This window comes from Podarcis cretensis (genome assembly GCF_951804945.1).
Source record: "Podarcis cretensis genome assembly, chromosome: 8".
NCBI classification, from domain to species: domain Eukaryota; kingdom Metazoa; phylum Chordata; class Lepidosauria; order Squamata; family Lacertidae; genus Podarcis; species Podarcis cretensis.
The window spans coordinates 58,095,182-58,117,169 of record NC_137177.1 but is presented as its reverse complement, the minus strand read 5'-3'; the positions used below and the strand labels follow the sequence as shown (position 1 = coordinate 58,117,169).

The 21,988-nt window shown below is 44.3% G+C and overlaps 1 protein-coding gene across 2 annotated transcripts; it reads left to right on the top strand.

The window, feature by feature from the left end:
• Positions 1-748: 748 nt before the first annotated feature.
• On the top strand, positions 749-20,980 carry SALL1 (spalt like transcription factor 1). 2 transcript variants are annotated; one of them, XM_079988717.1, is made up of 3 exons: positions 749-931; positions 12,299-15,720; positions 19,543-20,980. In XM_079988717.1, the coding sequence occupies exons 1-3, from the start codon at positions 856-858 to the stop codon at positions 19,981-19,983; spliced, it is 3,939 nt and encodes a 1,312-aa protein (XP_079844843.1). In that variant the 5' UTR covers positions 749-855; the 3' UTR covers positions 19,984-20,980. The 2 variants fall into 2 exon arrangements, with proteins under 2 accessions (XP_079844843.1, XP_079844844.1); XM_079988718.1 differs by lacking the exon at positions 749-931 and adding an exon at positions 1,815-1,833.
• The last annotated feature ends 1,008 nt before the right edge of the window (positions 20,981-21,988 follow it).

Here is a 21,988-nt window from a genome sequence, read left to right as displayed (position 1 = left end):
CATGCAGGGTTGGGTTGAGATCGGGTCAGTTTTTTCAAGAAGGAAGAAGACCCTCCCTCCTCCCCAAGATGCTGCGATGCCATGCACACTTACCTGGGAACAATCCCCATTGCAAACAGTGGGACTTACTTCTGAGTAAGCAGGGCACAGGATTGAACCCACCCTTAAAAGTTGGCTCAGATAGGATAACATTGAACACTTAAAAGTTGGCTAAAATAGGATAACATCCCCCCCCTTGAGAAAAAAAGAGAGAGGAAGGTGGGGGCAGGGAAGCAAAACTCCTGGAAACGGGAGGAAGCATCTCCAAAGAGAGAGAAAAGTTGTGGGGGGGTTGGAGCGCATTCCTATAGTAACAGGAGCGGCGTGCTCAGTCCCAGCTGGTTGCTAAGAGGGTTAAAAACTGTATCCAAACAGCTTTTCTGGTTAGGCTGGGGAAGGTGGAGAGCGTGCGAGCGGGGGGGGGAAGAGAGCGGGGGGTGGTGGAGCGGGTGGAACCCTTGCCACATGGGCCGGCTCATTGGGCGGGAGCGGCGGAGAGACAAGGGTCTCCAGCAAATCAGCGGCTAATTGATTAAGGCGAGCTCGTTTGAATAGAGCTGGCCCTGTGCCAATCGCCTTTCAAAGAGCCCCCTGTATGATTAATCGCAATGCATTATTGATAATCACAATTATAGTAAGACACATGCGCGGTGCGCGGAGGATCGGGCAAGCGGGAGGAGGCGGGAGAGGGAGGGGAAGCGCCAGGAGGAGGAGGAGGAGGAGGAGAAGGAGGGGGGCCAGGCTCGATTTCCGTAATTTTGAGAAGATTTTTTTTTAGTAATTTTTTATTCTGCCCCAGCTGATGTTTGCGCCAGCATGTCGCGGAGGAAACAGGCGAAGCCGCAGCACTTCCAAACCGACCCCGAGCTGGCCTCGAGATCTCAGCGCAATGGTGAGCTTTTTTTTTTAACGGGGGGTGAGCAGTTGCGTCCTGTTGGGGTGGCTTTTTTTTAAGGGAGGGGGGACCTTTTTTAAAGAAAAAAAAGGAAGAAATCGCTCTCGCTCGCTGTCCTGCGCGCGATTTCCCTCACTTCCGACCCATAGAACGCTGATATATGTCTATCTCTTTCTTGTTAAAGCGATTATGGATCCCCCCACAAACAATCGGAACAAACTTACCTTCGGGGTTAGAGACGGTGGAGGGATGAGAGAGAGAGAGAGAGAGAGAGAGAGAGAGAGAGTCAGAGAGAGAGTTTGGAAGCAAGAGCGTGAAGTTGATCAGCTGGAGTTGTGACTTCTTGCGGATGGTTCGAGTCCTGGGTGGTTTCCTTCCTCCTCTCTTCCCGCCCCCCTCCTCAAGCCCCGTCGCTGCCCTCTGTGGATCTTTCCCTCGCTGGATCGTTTTCGATCTGGCAAGCGGAGACCGGATCTCTCTCAATTAGCCGCACCGCCCCCCTTCCCTGAACACGCACGCTGCCACTCGCACGTTGATCGGAAGCGGAGTTGGGGATTTCTCTTTCCCCACCTCCCCTTTGGGGAAAGATGCGCAGGACCTTGACGCCCCCTTCTCTTTCAGGGGGTGCATCTCTGGGGGCCTGAATCTTAAAATAAAACAGTTTATCCAAAGATCTCTCTCCCCACACCCTATTTTTTATGTTCTTTTTTCGGCTTCCCTTCCCAGCCTTGCCTGAGAGGGCTGCCCTGGAATATTGCAACTTTCCCCCCTCCTCTCTCCAACGTGAATTTTAGAGGAAGTTAAAAGGTTGTTGTTGTTTTTTAATCCCACGTTTTCCAACAGCGGGGTAGGTGGGGGGGGTTGGCAGCGCCTCCTTCGCTCCCGGCTGGCCCCGATGGGTGAGTGAGAGCGAGATCTCCTTTTCCTGGCACCCGGCTCGATGCACTCCTTCCTCTTTCGTTTCCTTCATCCCCGTCTCCTCCTCGGCGTGCCCAGCTGGCCGGCTCGGCTTCTGCTCCGCCGGGCTCCACTCTCGCGTTGAATTTTCTTATCGTCGCGGCGGATCTGTGTTCGAGTTTGTCCTTTTCGGCTATGATTGCCTTGGGGGGGGGGTGTATGCCAAAGGTTCTTCGGCGCGCACGGGAGACTTTGGCGATCGTGGGAAATTTCCATTTAAAGTGGTGTTTGTGTGTGTGCGCGCATATCTCGGTATGTGGCGGCCTGCCTTTTAATGTCTTTGGTATAGATAATGCGGGGGGGGGGGGGGTAGAGAGAGGCCCCCGTTTTTACCTGTGCCTGTGAAAACCGTGTGACTTGCTGAATTTGGGGAAGGGGGCGGCGAAGCCAGCGAAGAGGCCTGTCGCTGCGTGCATGGATCATCAGCAGAAAGTGGGGGCCTGTTGTGGAAAAGCCCCGAATCCAAGGGAAAGTTTTCTTTTCGATGCCAGGCTTGTCAGTTTCTCCTACGGGCAGAGGAGGAGGGCACAGCAACGTGTCTCTTGCTCCAAAGTTGTTTTGTGGGGTTGTTGTTTTTTGGGGGGGTGGCGGCGGCGTTTGGGGGTGCGCTATGCTCGGATCGTCAGCAGGAGATGCAAAGTTCTCCGTTTGTTTTTAGCAGAGGAAAGTGGGGGGACGAGAAGGCACTGTGGCAAACCTAAGAACGGAGAGCGTCCCTGCGCGACCCTCCGTTCCTCCTCCGCCGAAGAAGCAATGGAAGGTGGCCAGGATCGTTAGGGGAGGATGGCAAGAGAGAGGAGGATGTTTGTGGACGGAGTACTTTTCCCAAGGAGGCTTACTCGGGAGTAAACCTTTCTTGAGTTCACGGCACTTGGAGAAGTGCGAACTGGATTGTGGTAACTCTTATTTCGTGCGTGTGTGTATTGGAAAAATCTTTTTCATCTCCTTCAATTTCTATACACAACAGATAATGCGCGTGAGTTTGTCAGTGGATTCAATGTCCGCATGTAAAGTATGCAAAATGCGTGGTTGCTTTACACTTTTTTTTCCGTGGGGAGGGGGGTTGAGAGAGGCTGTAAAAAGAGAGAAATTGGTGGTGGAGGAGGATGGCCTGCTCTGCCCAGCTCTCATTCAAACGTGCAGTTAGGGTGGCACTTCAGGGACAGTGGGCAGCCTGATAAAAGCTGACTCTAAAAATCTTCACAGAAGGATGGTGACCATGTTGTGTTTCCAATAATACAGATTGTATAGAAAGAATATATATATATATATATAGTGCGGGAGCTCTTCAATTTGATTTTTTTTTATTTTTGCAAGGAAACAGTCCTAATCCTCCTTTTTAACAACTCTTCCTGACCTCCCCCTCTTGCCTTCACACACATATACAAACACCCTGCACGTTTCCAGAGCACATTTCTGTCTGTCTTAAGAGATTTGGCCAGGGGGGTGATCTGCAAGAGTCTGTGTGGAGTGAGTCACCAATAGAAGCTGTGCCTCTCCCACAGTCCCATTTAAACCCCCAGCTTAGTCATTAAAAGTAGCAGTCAACAGACAAGCCCCCTCTAGCCCCCGAACCTTTCAGCATCACCCAGATCAGGGCAGCCAGTGCGGAAGGCATGGAAGTTCTTTCATTTGTCCTTTTCATGCCAGCTTTATGCCACCACCCCACTTTTTTCCCTTTCTTTTTTAGTATTTCTCCCCGTTTCCATCAGCTACCATATCCTCATCCCTCATTCTCCCCCTCCCTCCCTTTTGTACTGCAGAGACCTTAGAAAAGTTCGGCAACAAATTGTGCCAAAGGAACTGCAAGCAAGTTTCTATTTCCCTGGAAAGAAAGTATCCCTTGGTGGTTTTATTATAAGGCAACTTTTTGGCATCTTAAAAAAAAACAAAAACAAAAATTCATGTCCTATCCTTTCTCAAATTCTTGACATGTGTTGGAATTCTTGTAAGAAAACTTCTTGACCTTTTTCTTTTGACTTTGGATGAGTTGATGTCCCTTCAGTTTATTATCTAAACTCTCTTCTCAGAAATCGGTCGGGTACATATATTTTGCAACTTCATTTTTCTGCCACCAACTCCAGGTTGAAAATTCAAGAATACACTTTAGATTGCTCCTTTTTCTTTTTATCTTTATTTCTCGACAAGAGCTCCAAAAGAAGAACTCTGTGGTCTTCAAGCTGGATCAGGGATAGGAATAAGCAAGTTTATTATCTTTACCTTGTTGGGTGCAAGAGAAGGGACTGCTTCCCCCCACAAAAATAAAAATTTCAAGGCAACTTCGATTTGTTAAGACCTAGCTAGCTACATTTCTCCACCCTCTATATTTTAGTCTCTGGATTCGTTTTCTTTGTACGCCTCTTCCAAAACCACCCTGCTGCAGAGTTAGGGAGGAAATTCATCTTAGGGAGTTTTCATGCCTGTTGCTAACTTGATGTGCTTAAAATAACTAGATTTCATCAAAGCACAGTGATACGAAGACAATACTGGTCCAGCTCTTTTTAGTCACTAGCTCACTTGAATTAACTATATAATGCAAGCCAGTTTTTCTCAACCCCCCCTTTTTTGCTAGTTCATTGTTCTTCGGGAAAGCATTTGTAAGAGTTAGCATTTCTAACAGCTATCTTAGTCTTTCTTCTTCTCCCCCCTCCCCTTCCTTACTGGTAATAGATTTAGGTTATGGCTCCCTTTACATGCTTGGACAATAAGTTTGACTAAGTTGCCTGGAGGCTATATTTTGTATTAGTGTTAACAGGATTGAGTGTTGTAATAATATTGGTATACGATGGTGCTGCTAAAGCTTTCAATACAGTTTCCTTCACTATATGACCTATATTTTGATGCCCTAAAATTGTACACAACCTTTCATATATGTGTGTGTATATATATATATGCATTGACAGACACACATACGCTCTTATCAAGCTGAGATTAGGCAGGGTAATTAAAAGCTCAGGAAAGCACGGTGTTTTCTATCACTGTTAATCTAGACATAATTGCTGTGAAAACAAATTATATATCTTACAAATAAAATGTCACAGAATTGCCCATTTAGAGCTGGTTTCATTTTCTGGTTATTTCTCCACCTCCCTCTAGTAATCTGTTTTAGAATTCAGATCTCGACCTGCAGCTGTCTTCTTTTATTTATTTAAAGAAACACTTGCCCTTCTGTGGCCTAGTTTTTATCCATCTTTTCCTGAGAATTTTATACAGGTACCTTTTCTGACGCTTTGCTATTAAAACTTCTGCTGGCCTTTTCTCATTCTTTTCATTTGTGCTGCTGAAAAAAATAGGAAAGGTTTTGGTGCTGTTAGGCAAAAAAAAAATTCCCTAACAGTGGAAACGGTAGAGCAAACATCTGGAGTTCCAGACATAAATTGTATTCAACAAGTCATTGGCTGCTGTTGGGGAAAATATACAGCTGAAGAGTTGCTTCTTCAAATTTAGGGTTCTAATCTTATCCTCATTTACCTGAGACTAAGTCTTTTTCAAATTCAGTTTGGCTTGTTTTTGAGGAGACATGTGTGGGATTGCACTGCTGTCTAAGGTTTCTAGAATACTTGTTACATTTAGAGTTGGCTGTATACTACCCCCCCCCCCTTTAAGCTTTTTTTTTTAAAGAGGGTAATAGCCTAATCTTAACACAGAAGCAGTATTTCTGGAGCAGAGTTATTCAGTCTATTGCAGAGACTTGGGACAGAAGGATAATCCAGAGAATACAAGGTGCTAACAATTCCCTTTGGGCATGGGAAACACAAACTCTGGGATTCATAGTGAACTATTAACCTACCCTGACTATCTACACATTTGACATAATTATCCAAGTTATAATTAATTACATTTTCAATTAACACCATTTGAAATCATGCTTGCTGAACAATGGTCTCTCTCTCTCCCACCCCCCACCCCTTTATTACAGGATAAGACATTTCTTTTCAAAAGACCTAACTATTTTTGGACAATTGAGTATGTACTTACATTTTAACAAAATAGAATATTTGAGACGAGTTCAACACAGGCAGAAATGCTAAGAATAATTCATGAACGGCCCTCAATACTTTGATTCAGAAGTAAATCTTGTTTTAAATGAATGGCAATTGCTTTTGTACAGATGTGTTAAAGTTGCAGTAATACAATCAGTGTGAAACAATTTTGAGAGTCTGGGGTTGTGTTCGCGAAATATTGTCCTTTGCCCCTTTCCGAGCTGCATGTTTTGCGTCCTCAGAAACCTCATTTAACTTTTGTGCAATCACTTCCAAAAGTAGCTGTTTCAATAGATTTCCCTTTCCTTTTCTCCCCGTTTGACTCCTGATAAAGATCCTTTCCAGAAGGGTGGACTTCTTAGGTGTAGAAGCATCCTTTTTGTTGATCACTGTGGCAAATCGTATCAGCTGGAGAAGGGAGGGGAGAGATGCAATAAATTGATAATAAGCTGGTGGAGGGTGATTGTGGGAAGAAACTTCCAGATAACCGCTGGTAAAGGCAACCTGAGAGAGGGCCCCAATCAACGCCTCTTCTACCTTTTCCAAAAGTGGATAGTGATATCTCAGATATATATATATATATATTGGTCCTTTTTCGGGGGGGGGGGGGGAGCCAAAAAGCAGACTTGTCTCCCAGCAGTGTCTTTGCTCAGAGGGCTATTAGTTGGGGATGTTTGGCCAATCCGTGCTAGGGGGAAACCTCGAAGTGTTTGGATGTTTTAACCTTTGCCAGCCTCCTTCCAGTCAAAGGTGACAAAGTTCAGATCACAATATGCAGTTCAATATCTTGCCGGTGACCCCCAAATAGAGTCTTACCAGGCGCTTAGCAGGAAGCTGCTAGTTTATTTTAGCTTCACCTTATCAGCCTTGCTGCTTTTGCTAACTCTTATTCCCTTGTCACCCCCTTGGACGCCAGACCCCCAAAGAGGGGATTGACAGCCAGTTGCCACAGCGCCTTTGCCTCCCCCCCCCCCACTCCAAACAACAGGGATTTGGTTTCTTGTTCCTTTGCCAATGTTTGCATAGCCAAAGTTTAGATATTGCTTCTCTCTCTCCCCCCACCTCTCTTTCCCCTTCTCTTTGGTTTCTCACTGGAACAATGAAACTGCTCTCAACTTTTTGGGAGAAACTGTTGCAGCAGGAACCCCACCTAGTGTTCGTTTTGATTCAGCCGTAGGAAAGAGTTCTTTTATTTTAAGTAGCTACGTAGGTAGGTCCGTCTCCCGGCTTTTAAAAATAGAAATGCTCTTAAACAGTGGAAATCAATTAACAATTGGGTTAATTGAAAGGCGCATCTGTGTATTTGATCTTGGGTGGAAGAATCCTTTTCTGAGGGGTTTCAAAGGGATGGTAGCAATAGTTGTTTGCTAGTTGTTGTAGGGAAGGATGGAAACTGTTGGGAAAAGAGGGTATATATTCTTAATATATAGCCCCTATAATGCCTCTACTAATGTTTGAATATTAATACAGCTGTGATTCCCCCCCCAAGTTCATTTTTAAATTAGTTATGAGAAGGAAGAGACTATGTTTGGCCTTGATTTGCATATGTATATGCTAACTTATCTATAAACTTTATTCTTGTAATGGAAATATCAATGCGAAGTTGTTCTGTGAATGTTCAGAAATGCATTCCAAAGAATATTTATTCATAAAGTGGAAAGGCCTTGTTCAATCTCATTGCTTTGCAGATAGACACTTAGAGCGAAAAGGGTTGCCTCTCCTCCAAGATTTGTGGAAGATGACTGAATGTTTGAATTTTTCTTCTGAAGTTTTTGCCTCAAAGCAGTTCAAAATTTCTCCCTTTGGAGAAAGCAATCAAGTTGGCATGAATAGTTAAGGTTAGCAGCAGAATTCTTGCAGTTTTTGTAGGAACCTATTGATCCTGCTCTTGATTGGTGGATGTAGGCCTTGGAAAGCAAAGTTCCCTGAGTGGCATTTTTCCTTTTCTGTTTTAAAAAATAGGCGTCTGCTATTGAAACTTCATTTTCTTATAAATACATCTTGATATAAATACATCTCTTTGAATTTTCCATTTCAAAAGTGTTGCCTGCAGATATATTATCATGCTTCTTTTTAACAAGATCTATAAAAGATTAAATCTTTCTGTCAGGTGATAGGCACAGTTGCTTTGGTTCATCATGTTGCCAATTACTCTGATTAAAAAGCCGTTAAGGAAACACTGCCTTAATTTTTGTTTCATTTCAGGGTTTTGTTTTTTTGAAGAAAATATGACTTTAAAGTAGTGGAAGCTGCTTTAAACTGTAATGTATTTCGGTTTCTGAAATTTCTAAGCGTGTTGTTTTTAATGAACCTGAGAAGCAATTGTGAATTTAGGTTATTCCTGATTAGCATGTGAGCATTTTCCCCTGCGTGTGCCAAACAGTGGTAAGAGGAGACAATGCCAGTGTCAGTTTTAGAATATTTAGCATTCACATATCAAATTTGTTGAGGAAAAAATAATCACTAGGTATTAACGCTGGGGAAATAAAGTTTCCTTAGCATATGTCTTTTGGTACAGGTTTTGTGAGGAAATCTCTTAGTTTTGTTTCTTCTTAACTGGCCCTTATGAGTACAGTATAATATTACTTTATTTTTTTAAAAAAGCGATGGGTACTTTAAATCCTGTAACTGGAACGTGTTGTGCTGAGCATTGCAACTTAAGGTAGTGAAAGAATAGCGAGCGCTGCAACTTGACATGGAGGACATGTGTTGCATTTTGTGTGCAGCGAAGTATCAGGCAGGTAAAATAACAGGGCCTTTGTAAACCAGGATTATAATAATCTACTGCAAGAGTGAAGAAAGGGAATTGGAACAGGTTTTAATTTTCAGTACAGGCGTGCTAAATATTTGAAGCAAATCCACTGTCGTGTGTACAATTCATCAGTTGGTTTTCTGATTTCTCTCTTCTCCCCCCCCCCCCCCCCCGCAAGTTATTTAGTTTTGAATCTGTCATTATTTGTCTAAGCACAGCTGACCAAGCAAAACCATGTTTTAAAGTGGGCTTTATGTTTTGATAAATGTGATCTGGTTGAAAAGTATTTTCGACTGAATGTGGAGCTTAATAGAACATGCTGACATAATAGTTTTAATGCATTTTGTTGAAAATGTGTGAACAAACAGAATAGCTTTTGTTCCTTCATAATTGGCTGTAAAAGTAGATGGAAACATCACCATTACATATGGAAATGTGGAAGAGAGAAAGGAATAACATTTTCGGTCGGCTATATTCAGAATTGGATTCCCTGGTTTTAAAATAAGCATCTAAAATGGATGCCTCATTTGAAATTAGTTGTCAAAATACAATGCTCTAAATGGAATGTTTGTCACGATGGATCTATATATTTTATTCTGCACGAAACAGGGAAATAACTAAAGCAGTGTATGCAAATAGACTGCATTTAATATTTCGCCTTACCTTTTTTTACGCCCATGAAGTGAAGTATCAAAATTGCAGCCTTAATATGCTAGGATGTGACAAAAGGCAGGGTGACCAAATATTATTATTTTAAAATGGATTGATAATTATCCTTTCCCAGTAAAAACTTTTGTAGAGGGCTATCCATTTTTTTAAAAAAGAAAATAATGCAAAGACTGTGTGGCATATTTGCTCCACAGTATATCTTGAAGCGAGTTCATTTACTCTTCTGTATAAATGCAGAACTCTAAAGTATTTGCTGTTTAAGGAAACCGAGTGCAGTTCTTTTTCTCTCTCGGTGGGTCCAATGGCTGTGTAAACTTGGATCAGTTTTAACTTGTAAAAGCAAACCCTTCTTCACCCCCCCCTTTTTCCCAGGAACTTTTAATGTTCGTTTTCTTCTGAGATTTAATTTGGAAGTCATGGAAACTACCTATTATCTGATTTTAGTGTTGCAGCAAAACAGGCAGGGAGGTAATCCTTGAATTAAACGAGCTCCCCCCACCCTTCCCTGGCTTTCTAAATTGACCACACACAATCTGTACAACCAAATTCTGTGTCCTCATGCTGAGAAAACAATAGGGAACCATCCTTTCTTTTGAATAAGATCAGCTAGTTTGAAGTCAGAGGCTTCTTCTTCTTCTTTTTGTAACGATTAATTTACAAATGGATCTCAGCGATAAGAAAAGGGAGCAACCAGTGATAACAAACATGAAATGAAAGGGGGTTCTTCTAATGAAAGGTTCCGAGTTATCTGCTAAACAATTGACAAGAGTTAAAAGCAAATAGTTTTGATATGCACTCAGACAAGGGAGATTGCAGAGGGTTATCAACCTTAACAACCCAGATTGATTTCTTATTGTATAGAAACATTTTCTCTTAACAGCTCATCTTCTCCCCCCCCTTTGATGATTTCTCTTCCCCCCCTCTTTCCCAGAAATGTAAAGTTTTTAATGCTGCTTTTATAGATATGAGGTCATACTCTGATCTAATCTCCATGGTTGTAAAGTACAATGACTGCAGGCAGTTGTGGGATCTTGTATACTCACAATGGGGTTACCCAGAGATTTACACTGGTACCACTGAGGTTAGAATTGGCATCATAAAAGGCAACTTAACGCCCCGATCCTAAGCACATTTAGTTGGATGTAAGTCCTAAGCGTTCTTATGAAGAAGTTGCCACATTGAATTCAGTGGGGCTTACTTTGGAGTAAGTGTGGAAATCTGTGCTGGGGACCTGCAGTTCTGGATGAAGCAATTGACTAGCAAATTAAAAAATGCATAACATGTTGAGGGCGACTTAGGGGCTTGTGGAGCTATATAGCAGAGTGGGAAGGACTCTGCGGTCTTCAAGTAAGCATCATAAGTAGGATTAGGCAACAAATGCTTGATTGTGAAAATATGAATATTATTCTTTGACAAGGGATTTCTCATTTTTTTTCCATTTTATGTGTGACAAAGGCTTTAGATGCTGTGGGTGAACTTTGGAAGGGAAAACCAATGCTTTGTAGGAGGATCAGAGTTAGCTCTGAGTTATGCAGGAATGGGAAAGCTAGCTTGTTTGTTTCTCGTTCATGTCAACCTGAAGCTTGGGCAATATGTGCTCCCCCCCTTCTCTCCCCCCCCCCATTCTTTCTTGACAGCAACTGATTGGGACCTTGAACGACTACAAATTAGTTTAGTGACGGGGTGACTGTCACTGATATCTTTGAATCGGTTGAGGATGAACAAGGTTGACGGGGAGCTTGAGAGTCTAATGAGTCCTTCAAATGCTTGATTTGCCACTCGGTGGACAACTAGGCAATAAGCAGTATGAAACATTGGAAATCAATACCTTGCTATGGAATTTCATTATGCCCCAATGTCTTTGGTTCATACTATTTTATCTTTTGATGGATTATCTGGAGGAAATGATCATCTGAGACACAGGTAGCCATAAAAGCACCCCTTGTACAGTCTTAAAAATCAGTCATGGGCAACCTCTGTGAAGTCACAATATTGATTTTTTTCACATGTATGGTCAGTCTTGGTCTGTCTTGGTAGTGGGAGAAAGTGGCAAGTCTCACCAAAACGTCTTGGAGGGAGAAAGAAAGATGCAATGCAAGGCCTACAGGTTTCTTCTCTGGTGCTTGAAGCCATGCACTGTTGCTAGGAAGCGATATTTACAGGCTAGGGAAGCGGGACACACAATCCCTAGATGGAAATTTGCATGCTCTTTCGGTAGCCTCCAACACCCCAATTCTGGCACCAGTACTGACTGCCTGAACCTCCCACCTTCCTTTGCAGACCCAGTTAATGCTGTTATTTGCATGCTGTGTGCAATATTCCTTTACTCTACAATAGCCTGACCTGATAACATAAAAACAAGGCTAAAAAATGGAGGAAAAATGGAATGAATCAACAATATGTTGTGCTGAATACAAACATAATCAGCCACAACATGCGAAATGGTGCCTGGTGCACTCAACGGCGCTCTTCGTTTTGGCCGCCTCCGTGTGTGCAAGAAGTCAAATTGCATCTTTTGCTCCATCTCATCCAGAAATTTAATTTCTAGGGATCATCTAGAAGGGGCCTGAGAGTTTAGGCCAAATGCAGTCTACAAGCTGCTCTCTAGATGGACTGCAACTCCTGTTATCTCTGACTATTGACCATGACAACTGGGACTGATGGGAGTTGTAGCTCAAAATATTTGGAAGGTGCCACATTGGCTACCCCTGCTTTAAGACCATGTGGCTGCACATTGACTTCTTTTTAAAGTCACTCACGAAATAGAGAAAGTAACTTATTTATCATGGACAGGTACCAGAAATATCAGGCAGAAGTTGGGGACACAAGCAAAGAGTGTAGGAAAGTGAAGGGGTGGTTGAAAACTAAGCAGGAAACCTTTTTGAGATAGGTGCGCTCTAGCAAATCTTAACATCGCCTATCCTACAGACCAGATTTGTGTTTCTGCTCAGTTGCTAATCTTGCTCTTTTTCTTACCCCCCTCCCTTTGCCTTGATGTTTTAGGAGACACGCAGAAGGGTCAAACAAATCGAACCACCAAGGCGAAGGATGCCCACGTCTGTGGCAGATGCTGTGCTGAGTTCTTTGAACTATCGGATCTCCTGCAACACAAGAAGAACTGTAGTAAAAATCAATTAGTTTTAATTGTGAATGAAAATCCTGTTTCTCCTTCTGAAGCCTGCCCTCCCAGCTCCCCTACTGATAATCCTGACGAGCAGAGGAATGACACAGTTAATAACATGGATCAAGTAGACCGCAGCAGCCATCCTGAGCATAACAACAAACTTGACAAAGAAGAATCCATGGACGTGGAGGCTTCCGGCGTTAGTAATGGCACTAGCGGCAGTTCCCAGAGCGCCAGCGATAGCGTTGTGAGTGGTAACTGCTCCACCATGGGTACCTCAGCTATCACAACCTCTCTACCTCAAATAGGGGACCTGACAACGCTAGGCAACTTCTCGGTCATCAACAGCAACGTCATCATTGAAAACCTTCAGAGCACGAAAGTGGCGGTCGCCCAGTTCTCGCAGGAAGCGCGGTGCAATGGCGCCTCGGCTGGCAAGCTGGTCATCCCTTCCCTCATGGAGCAACTGTTGGCATTGCAGCAGCAACAGATCCACCAGTTGCAGCTGATTGAACAAATTCGTCACCAAATATTATTGCTGGCTTCGCAGAACGTGGACCTGCCAACGTCTCCCAGCCCCTCTCAGAGCACGTTACGAACATCTGCCAACCCCTTGTCCACGTTAAGTTCCCATTTATCCCAGCAGCTGGCTGCGGCGGCTGGGTTGGCACAAAGCCTAGCTAGCCAGTCTGCCAGCATCAGTGGTGTGAAGCAACTGCCCCCTACACAGCTACCTCAGAGCAATCCTGGCAACCCGGCAATTCCATCCAGTAGCGGCTCATCTCCAAATATTAACCTATCTGCAGTGGCAATTACGGCACCATCCTCTGACAAAGGGGCTACAAATGCTGGTGGCCCGCAGCTTGGCAGCCCGCCAGTCACGACGGCGTCCTCACCAGCTTTTGCAATAAGCAGTTTATTAAGCCCTGTATCGAACCCTCTTCTACCTCAACCCACCCCTAGCAACTCTGTGTTCCCCAATCCTTTGTCCGGTCTTGGAACGCCTGCAGAGGATTTGAGCTCCTTGGCTGCCCTGGCCCAGCAAAGGAAAAGCAAGCCCCCCAGCCTGGCCACCTTCGAAGCGAAAAGTGCTTCAGACGAAGCATTCTTCAAGCATAAATGCAGGTTCTGTGCGAAAGTGTTTGGGAGCGACAGTGCCTTGCAGATCCATTTGCGTTCTCACACCGGGGAGAGGCCGTTCAAATGCAACATCTGTGGAAACCGGTTTTCCACCAAGGGGAACTTAAAAGTCCACTTTCAGCGTCATAAAGAAAAATACCCTCACATTCAAATGAATCCGTACCCTGTGCCAGAGCATTTGGACAATATTCCCACAAGCACAGGTATCCCGTATGGAATGTCGATACCGCCCGAGAAGCCTGTAACAAGCTGGCTGGACAGCAAGCCAGTGTTATCCACTTTGACGACGTCAGTTGGCCTACCGCTTCCTCCCACAATTCCGAGCTTGACCCCTTTTATCAAAACAGAGGAGCCTCAGCCTATTCCCATCACTCACCCTTCATCTAGTCCCCCATGTTCTGTGAAAAGCGACTCTGGCTCCATTGATCCTGCTGGGAAAAACTCCAACGGGCATTTAGTTGAAGGGGAGGCGGGCCCCTTGCTCTCCTCCAGTGACAAGCCAGAGGAAGGCACCCAGATGCCCAGCGCCTCTGCTAGTCTTAACAGTTCTGTAACCTCGCCGGCAGCAGATTCAGGTTCCATCAATGTGGTCACTTTCACCAATCCACTGATGCCTCTCATGTCGGAGCAATTTAAGGCCAAGTTTCCATTTGGAGGGCTGCTGGACACAACGCCGACCTCTGAGACCTCCAAACTGCAGCAGCTAGTGGAAAATATTGACAAAAAGGCAACCGATCCCAATGAGTGTGTCATTTGCCACCGAGTTCTTAGTTGCCAGAGTGCTTTGAAAATGCACTATCGCACACATACTGGTGAAAGGCCCTTTAAGTGCAAAATCTGTGGCCGCGCCTTTACGACAAAAGGAAATCTCAAGACCCATTACAGCGTTCACCGTGCCATGCCCCCGCTGAGAGTGCAACACTCCTGCCCGATCTGCCAGAAAAAGTTCACCAATGCCGTTGTGCTACAGCAGCACATCCGGATGCACATGGGCGGACAGATACCCAACACACCTGTGACAGAAAACTATCCCGAGTCGATGGAATCTGACACGGGTTCTTTTGATGAGAAGAACTTTGATGATCTGGATAACTTTTCTGATGAAAACATGGAAGACTGTCCTGACAGCTGCGTACCAGATACCCCGAAATCCATTGATGCATCTCAAGATAGTTTGTCATCTTCCCCATTGCCACTGGAAATGTCAAGTATTGCTGCTTTAGAAAATCAGATGAAGATGATAAATGCGGGGCTTGCTGAGCAGCTTCAAGCAAGCTTAAAATCTGTTGAGAATGGGTCGGTGGAAGGGGACATCATGACGAATGATTCGTCATCCATTGGTGGCGATATGGAAAGCCAAAGTGCTGGAAGTCCTGCTATTTCAGAGTCTACCTCTTCCATGCAGGCCTTGTCCCCTTCCAACAGCACGGCTGAGTACCACAAGTCGCCGTGCATCGAAGAGAAACCACCAAAAATGTTACCGAACGATTTTGCCAACGGTTGGCCTCCAGCCCTTGCAAACGGTGGTGCTTTGGATTTGACGTCTGGCAACCCCGAGAAAATGATTAAGGAAGAGTCCTTGAGCATGCTGTTTCCTTTCCGAGACAGAGGCAAGCTGAAGAACACGGCCTGCGACATTTGTGGCAAAACGTTTGCATGTCAGAGTGCCTTGGACATTCATTACAGAAGTCATACCAAAGAGAGACCATTTATTTGCACAGTTTGCAATCGTGGCTTTTCCACAAAGGGTAATTTGAAGCAGCATATGTTGACACATCAAATGCGAGATCTACCATCACAGCTGTTTGAACCCAATTCAACCCTTGGCCCCAATCAGAACTCTTCGTCAGCGATGCCCGCTAACTCGCTCTCGTCTCTGATAAAGACGGAGGTTAACGGTTTTGTACACAGCGCTCCTCAGGACAGCAAAGAGATGTCGCCTGCCCTGGTTCCTTCGGGGCCTCTGCCACCTTCAGCTACATCGCCAGTCTTGCTTCCGGCTCTCCCCAGAAGAACGCCGAAGCAGCACTACTGCAACACGTGTGGGAAAACCTTCTCGTCCTCCAGCGCTTTGCAGATCCATGAAAGGACTCACACCGGAGAGAAGCCTTTTGCCTGCACTATATGTGGAAGAGCTTTCACAACAAAAGGCAATCTTAAGGTACTTCCCTCCCCAACTCTATAGTCATAATATTCTGTCTTGCTTTTGGCATCAACTTGCACTTGACATATTTGGGCCTGGTTTGTGCATAACCATGGTTTATTCAACAAACCGCAAGTTTTCCCATAGATGATCAAAACAAGCCACCTCTTGTTTCTGTTTTCCAACTTCTGACTTATTCCTTTGAAGTTTGGTTGAGAGTCTTGGGTGGGGTGGTCAAACAAACCATGGTTAAGGGAAGGGTGCTGGGTTAGCGCAGTAAGGCCAAGCAACAGTTAAAAGAAACCAAAGTTTGTAAGCCACCCATGAGTCATGGCTTCAGATTCAGGTTTGTTGGCAGAACATGCTGGTTCACACATGACACTACACCATGGTTTAATAAATTATGGTCTAGCATTGTGTGTAAATTGGGCATTTGCATTTCATGCTGTGCATCCTGTCTTTTGTCTGCGGTCTTCAGGAGAGTTCCACATTTTTTACATGGCAAGCCTAAACCCTTCCTGTACACTTATACTCCCGTGTAAATTGTGAATGGAATACACTCATTTTCACATGTATGGAAACCTGGGCCAAATTGTGTTTTGTAGCACGTGTTCTTAGATGGACCTCTTCAATCCTTTTATGGTTCTGTGATGCGCATACCCAGCAATGGTGCTTGCTGCATGCAATGGAGGGGCATTGCCCTCAGATTACTGATACCTGATGGCAAATATAAAGGAGCAGGAAGCTCTGTTTTGGGGACTGATGCTAAGGCAAAAGCTGTGTGGGGTGTCAATATGTGTGTATGACCATACCATGCGTTACCCCATCTACTTATAAAGAGAAGGATTGGTTTGCTTTCCCCAGGACTTTCAAGTATGATTTTTGGGAAATGGGAAAGGGAGGGGGAAAGCTGCTGCTTCTGCTGAAACTCCAGGTTAGAAAGGATATCTGGGTATTGCTTCCATCAGTCAGAAGATAAGGCTCCCAGACCTCAATATCCTTCATCTCTACTGTTTTTGGATATGGTATCAATGGTGTCAGATGCCTAGTGGGGCAGAAGGCAGGGAGCCCAACAGGAGATGGTGCCAGAGCCGATGATTGGCAGAGCCAAATAATTCTAGTTTTGTCCCCGTCTTCCTCCCTGTTGAGTTTTGTAAGGGCAACACCGAGATTAAAGAGTAGGAAGGTGACAGGCAGTGTCCCAGATAGGCCTAGTGGACCAGCCTCCACTGTGCTATTTATTTATTTTAAAATATTTATAGGTTGCCTTTCCAGATGAAGGCCACTCAAAGTAGCACACAACAGTATTCTGTGCAGTGAATTTCTTAATCTTTTTTCTCATTTGCCAAAAATGTTTATTTCTTTTCTCATAACCCAACTTATTCTCCTACATTACCCATGGGAGTGTACCAGTGTTAGAAACTAAGATATATAATCTAATCACCAAATGGCGCCTTAAACCTAGGTTACAATCACCACAATAAATTGTCTAGGTGTCGTTCCTCCCCCCATTGATTTTTAAAAATCATTATTATTTCATTTCATTTGGTTACCTATTTATATTCCATAGAACAAATCTCAATGTGGTTTACAACACATTAAAAAACATCAGATAAAACAAGGCAGAATAAAACAAATACAAGCTTCAAGGAAAATCTTTCAAATCCTTCTCTTAGTGACATTTTGCTTTCCCCGAACCAACCTGGTATCCAGAGATCTCCATGTGGTCGCAATTGCACCCACAAAACACACCTGGTGCCTGACTAGTTTCTAACACTGGAGTGTGCATGTGGCTTCTAAGTCATCACCTATCCAGGCACTAATCACCTTAGCTTTAGCAAGATGATGGCTTCCTGTGCATCCACCTCAGGCTGCACCCAGGAATGTATTCTCAGTTCCTGGCCAATTATTTCCATGCATAACAGCTAGAAGCATATTTGCATACATCTGTGTTAATCTAATCACTGTTTTGTGTTTTCAAACTCCCCCCCCCCACTTTTTGATGAATACAGAATTTTATAGACTCCCCAATTAAAGACACTCAGAAAGTGTACTTTGTATATATACAGCAAAAGAATCCTCTTGTTACAGTTAAATTACTCTTTTCGTAATGTTAAAGCAGAGCACCATGAAGTCCTAAATATGAGCAAGATCCTAGTTTTGATTGCAAATCTAGCTGATGTTTCTTACTGGCATGTGTTGAAAAAGCAAATGTGCTTCATTTATATAACCAGTGTTTTTTTTCTTAAAAAAAATGTTTAGGGGTACTCCCATTTTCCTACTCATATTGAAATACTGCCCCTCAGTGAGGCCAAACTTAAATTCACGAAATGTTTAGGGGTATGCGTACCTGTGCGTCCCACCCCCCCACCCCCGCAAAAAGGACTGTATATTACACCGGTGAAGCACTTTAAAATGCACACCTCCCCTCCACCCCTTGCAGATGGTCTTTTCCTCTAGAGATTTTTTGCAGAGGCGATACAAGATGAATAACTACTTTCAGGGCATCCGGCCTGCACATGTTAAGCTCTCCAATGAGCAATTAGTGGAGGATTCTTTCAACCAGTTTAACTGGACATTTATAAGGGAAAGGGGTGTCTAATAAAGTAGTTGGCATTGTGATGGCAGTGGGTGGCGAAAATAGATCGAACTGTGCATGGCCACGCTAAACAAAACACATTTAATAAAAGCAAGGGGTTGTAAAGTCCATCTTGTAGGCAGGAGAAACTTAGGCTGTTAGTTGAACCAGATGAGCTGTCGTTGGTTATTGATTAAAAAGAGGAATTTTAACCTTTTAGCCTTTCGCATGTCCTTCTAGAATGGGAATGGTCAATGTCTGTATTCTAAGAAAGGGGGGTACATGCACACATTGCTATCCAGGCAATGATCTGAGGAATGAAAGTGTATATTGCAGCATAAAGGGCTTCCCTGCAAAGTGGTTAAGCTCCACAGTAGAGCTGGGTGGTGCTCTGTTCTGGCATCAGAACCCAGGCATAGCATGCCCAGCAAACAGGTACTTCAACGGTTCTCTTGCCTCTGAAATCCCAAAGAATGATGTCTCATTAAAGGTGTGAACTAGCTCTATTTTTGCACAACTTTCAATGTTGTTTCCCCAACCCCCTTCCTTGGCAAGTGCAAAGCGTAGGCAGGCTGTTTGAACCTTCCTCTTGCTGTTTGCTTGCTGCCTCTTTTCCCTTCCCACCTTTATTCAGTCACAGAACTTGAGGGAAGTCTGGTAGAGTTCCTACATGGTCCAGACACCAACCAGAGCCAATCCTACATAACTTCAGCAAGGTGCCTGTGTTATACGTCCTCAAACTAGGCTTAGGGAAAACTGAGGTGCCATAGACCGCCCGCAGCCTGCCAGCTGACCATCTATCTGCTATAGATCAGGGGTGGGGAATCTCAGACCCAAGGCCCAGATATGCCGTGCCACAGGACACCCTCCTTCAGTCATATCCCTCCCTCTCAAGCCATAACCCTCACCAGCATTGCTTGATACCACCTTTAGGGGTTGTTTTTTGCTTGGCTAGAATGTATCCTTGCTCTCTGATGATGCCTCTCACTTGCCTGGATTGAGGACCAAGAGAAAGAGGTGTGTGTAGAAACTTGCCCACTTTGCAAAACTGTGCATATATTTCTATATATCTCCACCCACTTTGGTCTCTGGCTTGTGGCCCCTGGACAGTTGCCTAGAAGGGAATGTGACCCATGGGCTCAAAAGCTATTCCCCACCCCTTCTGTAGACAGCAAGAACCAACAATGGCGATGCAGTGTTTTCAGGTATTTTTGACTGCCGTGAAAATAACGCCTGCCGCTGCTAACCAGTCTCTCTTTCAGGTTCACATGGGGACGCACATGTGGAACAGCACACCTGCCCGGCGAGGCAGACGGCTTTCTGTGGATGGCCCCATGACTTTTCTCGGAAGCAACCCTGTAAAGTTCCCAGACATCTTTCCAAAAGAGTTGGCCATGAGGTCGGGAAATGGAGACCCGTCCAGCTTCTGGAATCAGTACGCCGCGGCTCTCTCCAACGGCTTGGCGATGAAGACGAATGAGATCTCGGTCATTCAGAACGGTGGCATCCCTCCAATTCCTGGGAGCCTGGGCAATGGGAGCAGCTCCCCGATTAGCGGCTTGACAGGCAGTCTGGAGAAGCTCCAGAACTCGGAACCTAACGCGCCTCTAGCTGGTCTGGAGAAAATGGCAGGCAGCGAGAATGGGACTAATTTCCGCTTCACGCGCTTTGTGGAAGACGGCAAAGAGATTGTAACCAATTAGGACACGTGTTACGAACATTCCGGCAGATATTGCAACCTAAGGTTGTGCAGGTTTTTGTTTTCTTTGGAAGTTGGGGGGGGGCGAATTGACAAAGTGACATTAAAAAAAAGACATTCTTTTGTACCCTGTTCGACATCTAGAGTTCTAAAAACAGCTTATTTATTAGTGATATAACTTTTTTTTTTTTTGCTTTGCAAACACATGCAAGCATTAACTTTGGTCTTCTGTATTTTGAACTAAATACTAATTGACTAGAGTGCTGTAACATTTATGGCAATGCAAGTCTGTTCAGCTAGGTGGTCTCGTTCTGGCATTTAACTTATTTTCTATATCCAGTTTAACATGAACTTTTTGTGGGGGCGACACATTGCCTCCGTAATCCATTTCTCCCACCCAGCCATCACCCCTCCCCCTCGTAACAAAAAGTTTGTATATGTGTATACTTCGATCCCGATGGGAAAAAGAGATTTATCGGCAAATACGTTGTTTAATTCTCCAAACAGATTTGCGCACAGGATTTGAAAATGGACAATATAAAATTCAACTATATGCATCCTCCACAACAGGCTCGATTTGTTTTTTGGTTTTGAAATTTTTATTCTAAAATTAAAACAGCTTTTTTTTTTTTGGTGGGGAGGGTGTGTGCGTTAAGACTTAACTTTCTCCCTCCTTTTTGAATTGTCCTTCATACTGTGCTTGAGGTTTTTGTTTTGTTTTGTTTTTTTACTGAAGTTGTCTTAGATGTTAATAAGTTTCTGTACAGTAAACAAGCAAGCAGATGATTAGAAGAGGTCCACAAATGTTTTTGGTCATTTGAAACGTTTTGCCTTGTAGGTATATTCACATAGAGGGAGAGAGAGAGAATGGGGTGGAAAGTGCTGGACGTTGTGCTGCTATAAAAAGCATCTTGATCAACCTTCCATGGACAAATTCAGATGCTCCTGTATATACAATGAGAAATCTCAAGTTCATTAAAATGTACATATGTTCCCTGTGAGCTCAAACCCAACTTCTTGACCGAGAGAACAAGAATAGTGTTTGTTTTATTTTGTATTAGGTCTGGGGGGTGAGTGGGAAGAATCCTTTGGACTGTTACATGCACTTTCTTGGATAACTGAAAGGAAATAGGTCCAGTTACTTCTAACATTTAATACTTAACTAACAGCAGAGATACTGTAATTTTACGCGAGTAATCAAATACATTTTTTTTTCATCAGATGACGTTGGTAATTTTCTCTGTGTTTGTGTTTAAAAGTGAGGGAATTTTCTTCCAGAACGGCTCTGGATGTGGCCCTTTGTGTTGTATGTTCCTTTTAAGAAAATAAGGGGATGTGGTATATGACATTACACACAGAGGTGTACGTGCAAGTATAAAAAGGTAAAGGTACCCCTGCCCATACGGGCCAGTCTTGACAGACTCTGGGGTTGTGCGCCCATCTCACTCAAGAGGCCAGGGGCCAGCGCTGTCCGGAGACACTTCCGGGTCACGTGGCCAGCGTGACATCGCTGCTCTGGCGAGCCAAAGCCGCACACGGAAACGCCGTTTACCTTCCCGCTGGTAAGCGGTCCCTATTTATCTACTTGCACCCAGAGGTGCTTTCGAACTGCTAGGTATACTACCCCCCCAAAAAAACCCCTTCATGGCCAATGTTCAGGAAGGATGATGGGAGTTGTAGTCTGAGACAGACTCACTTAAGTCTGTTAATTTCTGTCAGTCTAGTGAATTTGGTTGGCTAGAACCCACCTTTTTCTATTTATCTCTAATCCCATTCTGGGACTGGCTTCTCTATTTTCTTCTCCTTCAATCCATCCTTCCCTTGTCTTTCTCTCCTCCCAGTTAATTCTCTTCCTTCCCTTCCACTTGTGTGGATCTTCCCTCCATCGCCTATCTTGCCTCCTCTCCCTTTTCCCCTTTCCTCCCCTTCAACTTGGTAAGCTGCAACCACCCTCTCCAGCTCCCACCTATTTGACCCATATATCGGAAGCTGCGATGGCTGACATCGGC

Coding starts and splice junctions, on each gene's coding strand:
- SALL1 (XM_079988717.1), top strand. CDS start 856: ATGTCGCGGAGGAAACAGGCGAAGCCGCAGCACTTCCAAACCGACCCC. Junction 932..12,298: donor CTCGAGATCTCAGCGCAATG/GTGAGCTTTTTT, acceptor TTGATGTTTTAG/GAGACACGCAGAAGGGTCAA. Junction 15,721..19,542: donor CAACAAAAGGCAATCTTAAG/GTACTTCCCTCC, acceptor TCTCTCTTTCAG/GTTCACATGGGGACGCACAT.